This window comes from Corvus brachyrhynchos, unplaced genomic scaffold (assembly GCF_000691975.1).
Source record: "Corvus brachyrhynchos isolate BGI_N302 unplaced genomic scaffold, ASM69197v1 scaffold125, whole genome shotgun sequence".
NCBI classification, from domain to species: Eukaryota; Metazoa; Chordata; class Aves; order Passeriformes; family Corvidae; genus Corvus; species Corvus brachyrhynchos.
The window spans coordinates 2,325,122-2,339,699 of record NW_008238342.1 but is presented as its reverse complement, the minus strand read 5'-3'; the positions used below and the strand labels follow the sequence as shown (position 1 = coordinate 2,339,699).

The 14,578-nt window shown below is 49.9% G+C and overlaps 1 protein-coding gene across 1 annotated transcript in view; it reads right to left on the bottom strand.

Moving 5' to 3' along the window:
* The window catches only part of PPP1R16B (protein phosphatase 1 regulatory subunit 16B), a 41,759-nt gene extending 28,404 nt beyond the window's left edge, over positions 1-13,355 (bottom strand). The window contains exon 1 of the mRNA XM_008634355.2: positions 12,964-13,355. Coding sequence (XP_008632577.1) covers positions 12,964-13,210 — 247 coding nt within the window. The 5' untranslated portion in view covers positions 13,211-13,355. The remainder of the gene's footprint in view (positions 1-12,963) is intronic.
* Positions 13,356-14,578: the final 1,223 nt, after the last annotated feature.

Sequence of the window (14,578 nt, the reverse complement as noted above, 5' to 3'; positions counted from 1 at the left end):
TGTACCAGTAGGTCTGGCCCAGATTTATGAGCTAAGGGTAGACCCTTTTAAACAAGGACAGCTTCTCTTCCCCAGCTTACTTTCCCAGTTAAGCAACTGTCCAAAAAAAAAAAAAAAAAAATTTAAATAGGCCATAAAAAAGCCTCCCCAATTTAATTAAAGGCTGAGAGCATTTACAAGCATAATGACAGCCCCCTCAGCTGCTGCCCTTCTTTGTGGAAGAGTGTGAAACTGTTCCAAGGCTCCTCCTTCTGCCAGTCCTCAAAACATACAAAGTTCACAGGTTGTCTCCTTCAGCTTGAGGAGGGCTGCCATATGTCAGAATAAATCTTGATTTAATCAACCAGCAAAATTCAAGTTGCATGGTTCAGTGCACGAGCTGGGTGAAAAGAGTCATATTTGCAGGTATGTGTTGCAAAAGAAGTCATTACCAAATCCTCTTTCCATTAAAACTAAAATTAAATAAACAAAAAAAAAAAAAAAAAAAAAATTTAAATAAGCCATAAAAAAGCCTCCCCAATTTAATTAAATAGAGTAAGTGATAGTCACTGCCTCCTGGCAGTGCCATTCTCCCTGCTCAGGGCACCTTGTCCTGGTTACAGCAGGGCAGGGATGCACTGCCAGAGCCCGGCTTTTGGCTCAGCCCAGTTCACACAGCACCAGATTTGGTGCCAGCACTGGCTGTGGCCATGCACAGGCCCCTGAGCATCCTGCCCTGAGGGTGCAGGCCGGTGTAGTTACACAGCCCCTGACACCAGGCAGGGCACATCCCTGCTGCTGCTGGCATGCTGCAGCACTGAATACTGCAGGAGTACAACACACACCCACCCCAGGAGCACCGTGCCTGCCTTCCCGAGGAAAGCCTGACACAGATCCTGGTCCCTGAACCTGCCACCACCTCCTCCAGCAAACCCTCTGCTGCCTGAGATGAGCCCACTGCTACTCAAAGCTGCCACCACTGCTGCCAGGGGCTCATTTCAGCTGACTGCAGCGTTCAGTGCTTTGCTGGGTGTCCAGGCTCCTCATTAGCCACCACCCCAGCACCCTGTGCCATGGCCAGCACAGTCACCAGCCTCTCCCTTAGTGCCAGGGCCCCTTTGCAGCAACACCCACCCGGGCTGCCAGGGTAAAAAGCTCCCTGAAGCCACTCCTGCTGTCCCCAAACCCCACGGGAAGGACTCACTGCTCAGAGATAATGACAGCACAAAAGCTCCCCGCCACCAGCAGTCTCAGAGAAGGCCACCCTGGCTGTGTTCCCGCATGCTCTTAGCAGCCTGCTGCTTTCCAGAGCTGTGCATGTCCCAGGGGATGTGTGAGCACAGGTACACAGCTTTTTTCCATAGCAAACGCACTCCCAGGCTGACACTTTTGTTCAGGTTAAACACCTATGCCCCCAAGACAGCATTTTACACCATCACTCTCCACACCACAAATTGTGCCAAATCTAAAGAGGTTTTTGTTGCTGAGGAGGCTGCCCCAGAGCCAGGGCAGGCTGCACCACTCACCCTGATCCTGCAGCTTGTGCCTCCTGCTCTGACAGGAAGACCTCCAGCCTCCCCTTCACCTACCCCATAAGTATTTCCACCAGCAAACCCTCTCCACTCACAGTTCCATGTTTCACCCTCCTGGCTTCCACCCCAGCTGTGGAGAATTCAGACATCGCAACAAAAGCAAAGGGATGCCCCTAATAAAACAGCCCAATGTCCTCTCGCATTTTAGTGAGAGATAATAAACACAGCCAAGGCTTTGCATGAGTCCCACCAAACCTCCACACTCCTGACACGAATCAGACACCACCTGACACCTCCCAAGGAGCTGGTATTGCATTGGATGTTATTAGGATCTAACGCAGAAGCTGTTTTGGGAAAGGGCAAAACCAACTTTGCCCACTGCAGTGACAATAAACACCCTCCTCATGCCCTCCAGTCCCAAGATCCTGTGGTCTCTGGGTGACCAAGCTGTTATTTTCATGTCCCAGTCACACAGGAACCAGTGCTGGGCTCTTAACCCCATGGCTCAGCCCGCTGGGTTTCGAAGGCCTCTCCAGCTGTGACACCTCAGGACCCCCACCCACGATGCTCCATGAGGAGCTCTTTGCAGAGGGTCCAGCAGAGAAGCACAGCTGACAAATGAGGTGCCACAGCCATGAGCAGTGTGGATGAGGAGGAGTTCTAAACAGATGTGAGCAGCTCAGTGGGTAGGTAAACAGGATCCCCACTTCTTTCCTGTTCCACGGCTGGAAAACCCACAGGCCCTTCCTGCAGGAAGGGAAGGAGGAGGGTGGGGAGCCCACAGCACCGGGGTCAGCTTCCAAAACTGGGAACTGGCTGTCCCAGGGATCTACTCCTCCCCATGGCACACACAAGATGTTTTCACTGCTGCTGGCAACTCCTGGTTCTGCTCAGGGTAACCCCTGAGGGATCATGCCATGCCAGTGTATTTTAATACCATGGGGCTGTGATTAATGGGGTGGTCTGTACAGCAGCATCCAGCAGGAAGGAGCTGAGTGCTCTTCACGTGGATTCTGTGCCCTGTGGAGCACAGTGCATTAGGTGACCAAACCAAACTGACTGCAGTAAAGTCAAAATACCCAAATATCTTTGGAGGTCTGTGCCAAAATGCTCAAGGATCCACAGGAAACCCCGAGTCAGTGGTAGCTGAAGGTGTTCCTATCAGAGCTTGGTCCAGGATGACTGAGTGAGGAATGTATTTGTGGAAGCATGAGAATGATACAAGGATCAAGCAAAGCCACATGGCCACACCTCTGGCTCATCACCCTTGCCCTGCTCTGGGCACAGCTCCTTCCACCTCTATCTGCAATCCACGCTGTCAATCCCACCTCACAGGAGAAAAATCAGTCAACAAATATTGCCCTTGAGCTACAAGACAAGTCTCTGGATGTAAGCAAAGCAAGAAATATTTCCTGTTCGCTTGTTCCCTGTAGGGTAACTGACAGATCAGTGCTGCAAACATTCCCATTACTGAACACGTGGCAAATCCTGGAGCACCAACTGATACAGTGCAATGATGACCCAAGTCCTGAATTCATGCTACAGATCCAGTGCTGACCTGTACTCAGATGACAGCTTTCGTGGCTCTAAAGAGTGGTAGAAAATTGCCACAAATGGGAGTAATTTGGGTCAGGGGACAGAGCAGCAGCTTTTTCATAGCTATTTCACAACTGCATGATTGAAGTTATAAGAAATAAATTTCCTGTGAAAGCAAAAGGAATCCTGCTTAGGTGCCCTTACAGAGGAAATTTTAAACTCATTTGCCCTTTTAATAAAAGCAAAATGGACTTGCAGCACCTCTCCATGACCCACTGTCACCTACCAACCAGCCAGGCTGTGGTTTTGGCACAGCATCCAGCAGCAGGTTGAAAGCTGGCTGGTTACAGCCTAGACTGGAACTTCATCTCACATTCAGGACGTGCATCACTGTTGTGACAGCACCAGCTTTAGGGGGAAAGAAACCCCTGTGATAACTGCCTGACAGGCAGGAGGATGCCACTGCAGATCCACGGGGACTGTCCTCCTTCACTGGAGCTCTGGCTCTTTCTAACGCCTGCTATTTCAGGCTGTTAACACCAAAATTTTAATTAAAAGAAGAGGCCCATTTAAGCTCCTGTGGAGCCCTGATCCAGCCTTGCTAATTAAAGACAAACTGACAGGATCTGAAATGATAAAATAAACCAGGTCTGAAAAGTTTGAGAGGCACAGGACGAGTCTGAGCTCTAAGTAGGTTGAAACTTGCTCTCCATGTGAGCACTGTGTGCTGTCCAGCCCCAGGTTTCTAAGTGAGGTCCTGGTCTCTGTGGAGCTGACAGACTCTCCAGAGGGTTCATCAACGCGCCCCAGGTCGGATCTCACCTGTCTTCTCTGACAGGACATGGGATCTGACCCCAGTGCTGGCAGACACACAAGTTCTCTCCATGTCCTTAACCTGAGTGAAACAGCTGTCCTTTACGGCAGGGTCACTGCACCTTTCCAGCCCCAAGAGGCTGAGAGCTGCAAGGGATTTCCAGGTGGATTCCTTGTCCCAAGTCATGCGGCAAACCACAAACATCCTGCAGCAATGAAACCTTGGTGCAGCAGAGTTTCTCCCTTCCTGCGCAAGGACTTTGTGCTTTTCATCCCGCATTATTGAACAGGGTAAAAATTTGCTGTTATTGGTAAGACAGACACAGAGAATCCTTCAGATCAGATAATTTAAAAGACCATGAATACACCAAGCCATCATGTCTTAGTCCTTATCGTTGCAACCAGAAGCACGGAAGTATCAGCACCTCGCCCCTCACCCTTGCTGCTCCAACTGGAAATACTTTGGAGGTGCCACCCACTAAAACATGGATGTGTCCAGACAGATGCAGGTGTAACACAGGACAAAACAGGAGCTGTGTGCAGGTAACTGCCATGAAAACCATCAGCTGCCACCAGGCTAAAACAGGGCTGGTGCAAGCAAGGAGAACGGTGTGAGAGTGACTTTGAGGTTAATTCCTCCTCTAGTCTCCCATTTCTAGAGGTTAACTCTACAGCAGTAGCCCTCAGAACAAAAAAGTATGAGTGCTGTTTGGTGGGGGGGCATTGCTTGGGGTTTTGTTATGTTGGAGGATTGTGGTGCTTTTTATCTAACAGGATTTCTCATCAGCCCAGGTAAAGGCAGACAAAGCTAAATGAGACTTTGGAAGTTTCCCACTACATTTCAGAGCTTGATGCTCTTACACTCAAGGCAGAGACCTTCTTGCCACTTTGAAAGCACAGCCCAGCACAGCAGACAAGACCACCAGGGAAATGTGAATTAAGGCCTAGCTTGAAAACCTTGACTAAGCTGAGAAATGCTGCAAACTGCTATAAAAACATATTCAGAACAGGAGAAACACCCTAGAGTAACTAAAGCCCCTTTCCCACATGAGAGGCATTTGCAGCCAGCCTACCTCATGCTATCCAGGGAACCCAGAAGCCACATCCAGCAAGAAAAAGTTGCAAATTGCAGGGACCTCAGTGGAAACTGCATCTGCTTGCTAGGAGCTGCACATGGGCTCTTGTTCCCCGAATTAAAAGGGAGGGCAAGGTGCTTGATTGCATCTTGGCTCTTGATTACAAATGCACCAGCAGCCAGAATTAAACAGTTGGCTTCCTGGCCTAATATTTAGCAGCCTTTAGTGCTGGGTTAGAGGGTGGGCAAGGCTTAGGGGATGTTTTTATATACCAGCATCTTTTTTTTTTTTTTTTTTTTTAATTTTATTTCTTCTCAAGACATTTGCAGTGAATGATAACATTTCCCAAAGATCTGGGCTGGCTCCAGAGGAAAAAACAAGCAGTGGAAGTGTCTGTAGAAGCAGCTCTGCACTAGGCTATAAGGCACTGCCTGAACCAGCTGCCATAGCAACTGCTATTAAAGAAAGAATTACAGCATTCTTCACGGAAGTAGGAAAACTCCCAGTCAATAAGCGTAAGGATGAGATGCAAAGCAAAAAAAAAAAGGAGGATAAATACAAGCAAGTAGGAAAAATATGTACAACTGAATGAGAAGCAGGGCCACTTGCACAGGTAGGTGTGCTCTGGTGTTGTGGAGATGCCTATAAATACACTAAGATACCTAACTCCACCCTCATTAGCAAACATTTTAGATACAGTTGATCCTGCCTTGGGGCAGGAGGTGGATTACATGACCTCCTGAGGCCCTCTCAACCTCTATTTTCCATGATTCTAGGAGGGAGAAATCTACACCAGCTGAGCTGAGCTGGCCCCATTCCAGAAAGCCAGGAATTTAAATCTGGAAAAAAAATAGATTTAATCCACTTTTCAAGTTCTCCTTGACCAGGAGAAAGGGGCAGAAAGCAGAGCCTGCAACCACAGCTTACAGGCAAGTTCTTCCTGGCCGGAAATGCATTTTCAACCGTACCAGGGGTAAAGAAGCAACATCATGTTTCACCCTTCAAGAAGGATTCACCCCCAAAAGTATTCATTTTCCCACCAACATAAATTTGCAGAGAACAATCATATACGTGGCTGCAGACCTGTGGTTTTGGTTGTGGGCTGTTTTGCAGGGGGTTGTTTTACAAAATACACTTGAAAACAGAATGATGCTGCAAAAAGCCAGAGAGCTCTCGGGATCGATCAGGCTCATGTCCTACATCCCTGCATTAGACCCCACAACACAGCCCTGCAGCAGGACAGAGCCTTGGCTCTCAGAGCTCACAGCCAAGGAGAGAAAGCAGACGAAATTTCACTCTGGGTTGTGCTGCTTATTACACAGAAGACACCAGAGGTCCCTGACGGAGCTGCTGTTTATCCTCTCTGGTTCCTCCCTATCGGAGTGGGACAAAACACGCGGTGAATGGAGTGCAGGAAACAGCACACACCTGGGAAGGCAGCCAGGCAGGCAAGAAACACACTGCCTGCACGAGAAAACCCCGTGTCCCAGCCCCTCGAGCAAGGACCTGGCTGGGCTGTAGGGTCTGCCCTTCCAGGCGTTATCCCACCGAGCAGGCAGCCAGGCGTGCTGCTCTCAGTGCTCCATCCCATCCACGGCCATGCCTTGGCCCCCCTCGTGCACATGGCAGGCAGTGGTCCCCTCAAGAGAAAACACAAGAACAACCAAGCTGGGAAGTTACAGGCTATAAAGAGCCACTGACGTATCAGCAAGTAATTCCAGGCTCAGACTGGGAAGTGCCGGCTTCGACATTCGGAGGAGACACCAGGAAACAAGCAGGCATGCAAGGCTGTCTCCGTGTCACAGGAAGCAGAGCAGCCAGCACAGGGAAGGGAAAGGTTAAATGCCACTGATTTAGCACCTGTAGGCAGGGACATCTCCAGGCACCTGGTTGAATTAAGGTCCCATTGATAATCTGCCTTGGGCTCACAAAAGTCTGACGTTCCTGGCGAAGGCGGCTGCTGCATCCTGAGCCCTCCCTGCCGTGATTTGGCTGGGCAGGGTTTGAGAGCAGATGGTGACCTTACATATCCTACCTACTGCACCTTGCAGGCACAACCTGAGGAGTTCCAGCCTCTCCTCCCCATTGCCCAGATCTCCTTTGGAGGCAGGAATACTCCTCACACAGCCACACTAACACCATTGACAACACCAATAAACCAAAGAAATGTCCAGTTTGTATTTAGGTGCACGTGCAACCAAGGAGAATCAAGTTTCTCCTCCAAAACACACTGTAGCCAAATGTTGGAAGGTGATTAAGTGACTTAAGCTATGTCTAGTAAGAAATGAAATCTTGACAACAGTCATTAGCCAATCCCTGTTTGATTAAAAACACCTTAAACCCAAACAGTCCATTCTTACTGGCAGGACAAGCAGTTTGAATGCAATGTTTATTCATTACCCTGTAATTCTATTACAAAATACACCAGAAATATTTTCAGTGGTATCAGAAACGGTGGGAGGCAGCACACATGTAAAAGCCAGAAAATGAAATGATGTGGAAATGACCAAATTTTGGGGGGAAAAAAAAAATAAAATTTTCTGATCAAACTTCTTTGTTTAAAGAAAAATTTTCAAATGAATTGTTCAAGTTGAGTTCAGATTTGGGGAAGGAGAGGGCCTCATGCCAGGAAAACCTGAGGTGGACTTCCACCATTAATTTCAAAACAGAAAAGCTGGCATTTGAAGCTCTTATGAATATAATTTCCCCACTTGATTGAATTTCAGAGAGTAGGGGAAAAAAATTAAAAAATATTTATGTGTTATGACAACAGAGAAAGTTGCTGATTCAATATTGCTTACACTCCCAGATGCCTCTAGTTAGCTGCCATATGCAAATCACCCCGCATTGGCATCACATCCAAATTGCATGAAAAAGCCAAGTTAAAATGTGGCCAAATACATGAGTCTGCTTTTGGAAGACACACCAACCCCCATTAACAAAATTAACGAAATTCATCATTTCCAAGGGCTCCCACATGCAGCTTCCTAAAGAGGACAGCTCTCATTTCCACACCCAGTGAGTTTAAAGCTCAAGAAATGCCTTTGTTATTGAAAAGAAACTTCTCATTTCTGTCTCAAGCCATTCCCAAATACCCAGATGCACACTCAGACTGATGGTGATAAGAGATCTTTTCTTTTCAGAGCCCTTCAAAGGGCACAAAACCCAGGGGAAAAAGCTTCTCAGACAGATAAATGCACTTACTCACAGACCTGGACACAGAAACCCCACAAAAAAGCTTCAGTAGAGTAATGATGTGGATGGAAAATTAAGGCACCTCATAAAAGGTTTGAAGTAACAAGGGAACAGATCACATCAGCTTGGAAAGGTTAAAGAAAGCAATTTATAGACACTAATTAGGGCCTCTTTTAAAAGTGCCTTTGCAAATGACAAGGTTGGGTTTATTCCAGAGAGGTGCAAAGGGAGCGTGGTCGGGGTGGATGAGCCTCGCTCGGCATCACAGCACAGGAACGGGAGATTTGAGGGATGGCACAAAGGGAACAGGGGGAATGTGTTTATATGAACAAGTTGCTTCCTCCCCAGGGAAATCTTCCCCCACAGGACCCAGTGAGCCCCAAGCTTACGCCCTCTGCTCTGCCGCTGGGAACTGTTTTGCCGAATGCCAAGTCCAAGGTCACCAAACTCGCGTTTTCCTTCGCTTTCAGGCTCACCAGCCATAAGGATCTGCACGGCTGAACTCCTGCAGAAGCGCTGCTTTATGCAACTCTCTGGCTCTGATAAAGTTTTGCTTGCAGGATGAAGTGCCAGGAGGTGGGAGCTGAAGGACTCTGCAGCGATGCTTCCTGCAGCCATCGCCGGGGGGGCAGCGGCTGCCTGTGGGAGGCACCTCTCATCCCAGAGCAGGAGAAACCAGGGCACCTCCGGCACTGCTGGAAGGTGAATCAATCCTTGGGGTCTCTACTTCCCTGCTGGCTCCTTGAAGGGAGCCCAGCTCACCCTGAAGCCAATTCCAACACCTCCAGTTGGTGTCATTCAAGCGGGAGCTCCCCCAGCAAACAGCCCAGGTGTGCAAAGGGACCTCCAGACAGCAAATGCCACACGTCTGTACAAGCAGCCACTTTACCCACCTCTGGGATCTGTTCTTTCAGTTTACAGAACACCAGCTTGTCTCCCCATGTTCTGAGGCTGCTTTTAGAGGAACTCAGTGATGTAGAAAGACCTGGACACGACAGCCCTGGCTGCTTTTGGGGACAAGGTGCTGCCCTGGGAATGGCAGGACCAGCTTCCTCTCCATGGTTTCAGTCCATCACCTCGCAGAACAGCCTCAAAGGGCCACAGCCCTCAGCAATTTCTTATCTTCTCACAAATCCTTTGCAATCAGTACAGTAGCTCATAAAGCATTCTTTTATTGCATTATAAAGCAACTCCTTCGCAGCCATCGGAGCAGCCCAGAGGCTGCATCCAGCACCACACTCCCTGTAAGCTCTGTGTGGGCTGAGGGTCCTCCCTTTTGCACCATCCCTTTGAAACCAGCTCGGATTGAGCCTAGAGCCATGTGAAGACTTGAACATATTTCCACTTAAAATGGTGCTGCTGCGTGATGCCTTTCCCCAGCATTCCCACAGAGGAGAGGGGACCAGGTCCAGTCTGGCAGCTGGGAGTGCTCTGGTCTCCCACCTTAGAGCTCACCGACGAGCTGTCTGGAGCTATCTCAGCTTGCCAAACTGAAGGTCCAGGCAGCACCATGCAGCCCAGGGGCACTGCTGCCCTCGGTGTGGGGTCACTGCCCATCACCTCGCTGTCCCCAGCACGACTGTCCGCTCACATCTGCCACCAGCGTGTGTGCAGCGTGCTCCTTACCCCGGTTCTGTCAGCAGAGATCCAAAGGAGCTTTTAATAGCAGCTTGTTTGTGAAACCTGGGATGTTTTGACAGAGCTGTTGCAGAAGATGCAAGGCACAAACTGACAGGAGCCATCACCCCTTCGCAGCTCCTGCCCACGCTGGGGCTGATGGTCCCCAGGAGCCTTCATTACTGCTTGGCCACCAAAACGACACAATTTAGGTTGGAAAAGCCTTCCAGGATCATCGAGTCCAACCATTCTCCCAGCACTGCTAAGGCCACCACTAACCCATGTCCCCAGGGGCCACATCTATGCATCTTTTAAATCCCTCCAGGGATGGTTACTCAACCACTGCCCTGGGCATTTCTTTTGGTGAAGAAATTTTTCGTAATAACCAACCCAAACCTACCCTGGGGTGCAACTTGAGGCCATTTCCTCTTGCCTTTCACTTGTCACCTGGCCCACAGCAGCTCTCTCAATTACACCCTGGCAAGAGGACAGTGAAAGCAGCATGTCCAGGACCTCAGGACCCCTGAAGAGCGGGGCTGGGTTCTGCACCCACCAGCTCCATCCTACAGGGCTCAACTACCACCTCAGGAGGTGGTCATACACACCACAGCCTCAGCCATCACCTGGACAAAGAGCCAACTCACTGCCCAGCTCCACTTTCTCCTCCCTGATTTCATTGCACAGCACCTACCACCCTCCCCTCTCCCACTTCAGGGGTGAGAATGATAAAAATAAACAGCAAAGTCACAAGGAATGGAAATGGCACAGCCGCCCAGAGGCAGCTTGGAGGTGACACGTGCCAGCTGTGCCCCCAGCTCCAACCTTCCTCACACTGACTTACCAACCTCTTAATCATTTATATTTCACCTCCCCCTCCACATCCCACATGGAAACAAAAGATGATTCATATATCAAAATGATCACCTGGGACCTCTGAAAGCCCACGAGTTTCCTCACTTCCTTGATAAGGAATTTTGCCAGTTTGGCACCTGGGTTTGACTGTCCCCTCCTCTCTTTATACTGGTCCCACATCACAGAGGGGGCAGAGCAGGCACAGAACCTGCCCACACACTGATTAATTAAATCAACTGAGCACAAAACAAATTCACTGTAAAAACGTGAGGCATCTGAAAAATCCAGCTACTTGGGAAGCACCTGTGCCCTGGGAATACTGCCCCTCGTCCTCTCCATAGGGTGGGGAGGTCGATTTTCTATCAGCAAGGAAGTGGCTTTACAACATTTGAGTTTTATCACCAGCATCACATTGGAAAGAGCAACTGCTGGTTCAAGCCCACCATGGCAAGCCCATGGAAAAAGGTCAACAGGATTATGGTGCCAGAAGAGATCTTCAGCAATGGATTTTCCCTCACAGGAGGAAAAGAGTGAAGCTGGGAGCTGAAAGGTCAACTCTGCAGCTTCAGCAGTGAACTATCCACATCCACACGCGGTGCAAGACCACTGTCCACAGGACCCTGCCACCAGAACACTGCTGTCACTGCCTGCACACACGGCAGCCCTGCCTGCTCGCTGCCATCAGGGAGCACAGCCATCCTTCCCCAGGCCCTGGTCACAAACACCTCCACCACTCCTGCACCCCTCACAAAATGAGAAAGCATCTGTAGGACAGACAGTGAAGGAGCTTTCCTCCTTCCAAATGGCCCAGATCCCACACCAGAAAGAGCTAAAAGCAAAACTACGAGGTTGGGCCTCTCACAGACCCATCACACCCCCCACCACAGTGCTGAGCAGAGGCACCAGCGCTGCACAGAGAGGAAGATGGTAAAACTCTCATCATCTGCCCCAACACTGTCAGCAGCAGCTGAACAGCTGGGTATGAAACCCAAACCACAACCTGCCAATACCTGCCAGCACAGGCAGAGGTGCTACAAGTCACAAACCTGTCCTCTCAAGCAATGCCAGCACTCACAGCTTCACAGCTGGCTTCACTGTAGGAGCCCTCCTAGAAGACCACAACAGCTCAGAGAGAGAAACACGGGATCACTGGAGCAAAGAGCTGGAAAGAGCTACAAAACCTCTAAAGCATGGAAGGAACAAATAAAAGCCTACAGTTCCAGGGCATTATCACAGGTCTGCTGTCCCAGGGAGGTCACAAACGCACACAGAACCAGAGCCACAGCAGGGCTTGGCTAATGCAGTGACAGTGACCAGGCAGTGCCACCACTGTCCATGCTCTGCTTCCAAACAGGAGCAAAACACACACACAAGGACAAGTTACAGTGCACAAAAGGCCTGCTCAGAAACAGGGACATGACTTTGGGGAGATTCTTCACGAGACAAGATGAGGTCCTCGCCTTCCACTCACACCAGGCAAGGATACACCGCCTCTTGCAGAGGGTGCTGCAAACTAGAGCAGCATTCTCTAGCAGAGATGCTCAGCTGGCCAGGTTTCCTAAGCACCTTCCTCTGCCATGCCAAGGGATCAGGAAGATCACACCAGTTTCGCTACCTTGCAGAGCACCAACCCCAAAGGCTGCTCCAGCTCTGCTGCAAGAGATATTTTTATTCCTCTGCAGGAGCACTCTCCAGCTCCCCAAAGCTCACAGGTTTTCCCCCATGTTGTGCTGAGGCTAATGGTTATCGACTTTTAGACATTTTTTTCTCCTCCCCTCAGATTTTGTAGCAGAAGCAAAGCACTTTCATCCACTTTGAAATGGTGCAATTAAACCAATTTCTGAACAATTTGCAGTTCTGTTCTTCAGGAAGCACTAAGCAAAGCCACGCTTCCCAGTATTTTGGGAAAAAATTCATCCATCCACATAGCTCTGAATCCATGCCCTCAAGCAGGGAAGCTGAAGAGATTTACACTGACATGTAAATCCCTTCGACAGACTTCCATAAAACCACTGAGAGGCACACCCAGAAGGCAAGGAAGTGTTTCACACCTCCTGTAAGTAGGAAGTGTGAGAAGGAAAGAGATGAAAGCTGCCTTCCTTCACCCAAACCTCAGTCACAACTCCTGCCCTATCCTGGCACTCATGCACCCACTCCTGATGCCAACCAAGGTAACGCTGGTGTCACACGGGGCTTTGGGGACCTCAGAGCTGTATCAGAGATGGCAACGCTTTAAACCCCAACACCACACCAAGGGCAGTCCATGGATGACAGCACAGATGCCTCTGCACACCAGAGAGGACTTCACACCACATGGAGCTCACAGGCAGCCAGACAAAACCCGCCAGGCACAAGTGCCGTACCTTCCTCCACGTCATTCCTCAGAGAAGCCTCCAGCAGAGCAACGCTGGCTTCAAAAGACACTTTCTTTCTGTTCACAGCATTTCTCTTCTTTTCATGCTTCCTCTTCTTGTGCTGCATCTCCTTCTCATACTGGGCCCATTTCTTCAGCTGCTGAGCCCTCCGTTTCTGGGCTGCCCGCAGCCTCTCCAGCGTGGGCACCTTGTCCAGCAGCTGCAGCTCGGTCAGGAGGTCCACGTGGGCATCCATGGCTTCTGCCGAGAGAGGGGAGCGGGAGGATGTCCCAGTGGGAAGGGATGTCCCACCACAGGTCCTCTGGATGGCAGCCACCTGCTGCTATACCAGCATCCTGAGCTGGGGAGGGCCCATGGCAGTGTCTGCTGAGAAGGAAGGGGGACCTGAAATGAAGACAAAAGGAGGAGAGATCAGGTGTCATCAAGCACATGAGTGCAGCCTGCTGGAAAACACAACAGGCAACATCTACCACTGCAAAAGGCAGCTCAGTTAACTGTGCTTTAATTGCTTTAATTGTTCTTACAGGCCTTGGTGATTCCCCCCTTCCCCCACTCCAAACATCCCAGCAAAACCCTCTTGATTAAGCAGAAGTTCTACTGAGACACTCATTAATTCTTCTCTCACATTAACCCTCTCCTACAAGCAGAATAAAGTCTTAGTGAGCAAAGATCTTCCACATGTTTGATACCATTTATCAGACAACTCAGGAGCAGTCTGAGTACTGAGACTCGCATCCTTCCCTGGGCTGCTCCCCTCCATCACCCCTCGTTCCAGGTGTCCCCACCCCACTGTCCTGCTCCGATGCACACCAGCAGCTGCCTCCCTGAGCAGCAAAGCACAGGTCAGAGGGAACCAAGGCTGCAGGGGCAGAGCCCAGGGCAGCCACAGACACCGGATGAGGCCATTCCAGCACAAACAGCCCAGAAGCCAGAGGCTGGAGAAACCTCGGGCTGCCTGTCTGGTGCTCCGAGGCCAGGCAGGTTTTCCCAGAGGAACTCTACCCACCAGGAGCACCATCTGTGCTGCTCTTCTTCATCCATCCAGCCCCTTCTCAGCCCAGCCCCAGCTGAGGACAGATGGATAGACCTGGCTCCCATTAAGAACACTTAAAGCACCTGAGCTCTTAAAAACATGGTGTTGTGTTGATTTCTCTCTTCCTTCGGGTTTTCTCCTCACCACACACTAAATCACTTTGGTTTTGCTGTTCAGACTCCACAAGCACAGCAGTGAGAGCAGTCAATTCACAGCTCCTGACCCTCGGTGTGACCACAACACAAACCTCTGGGCAGGGCTACCCACAGAGTGACCAACCAGGGCCCCATGGGCAGCTACCCAGTCACCTGCTGCACAGGAGGAGAAAACACACCCCACATTCTGGGAGAGGTCCAACAGGTATATTTGAAATAAAGCCGACATCACAAGCAAATTGAATTAATCCTTTCCAAACAGATAATGTGCAAAGCACATTGAATGGCTCGTGCAAAATCCAGGTAAGCAGTAAACAACCAGGTCTGAAATGAGAGCTCTTGTGGTTCAGCCAGCTTGGAGGGCACAAAGAAAAAAGAAAAAGAAAGTGTTGATGGGAAAGGGAGACTGAGAACT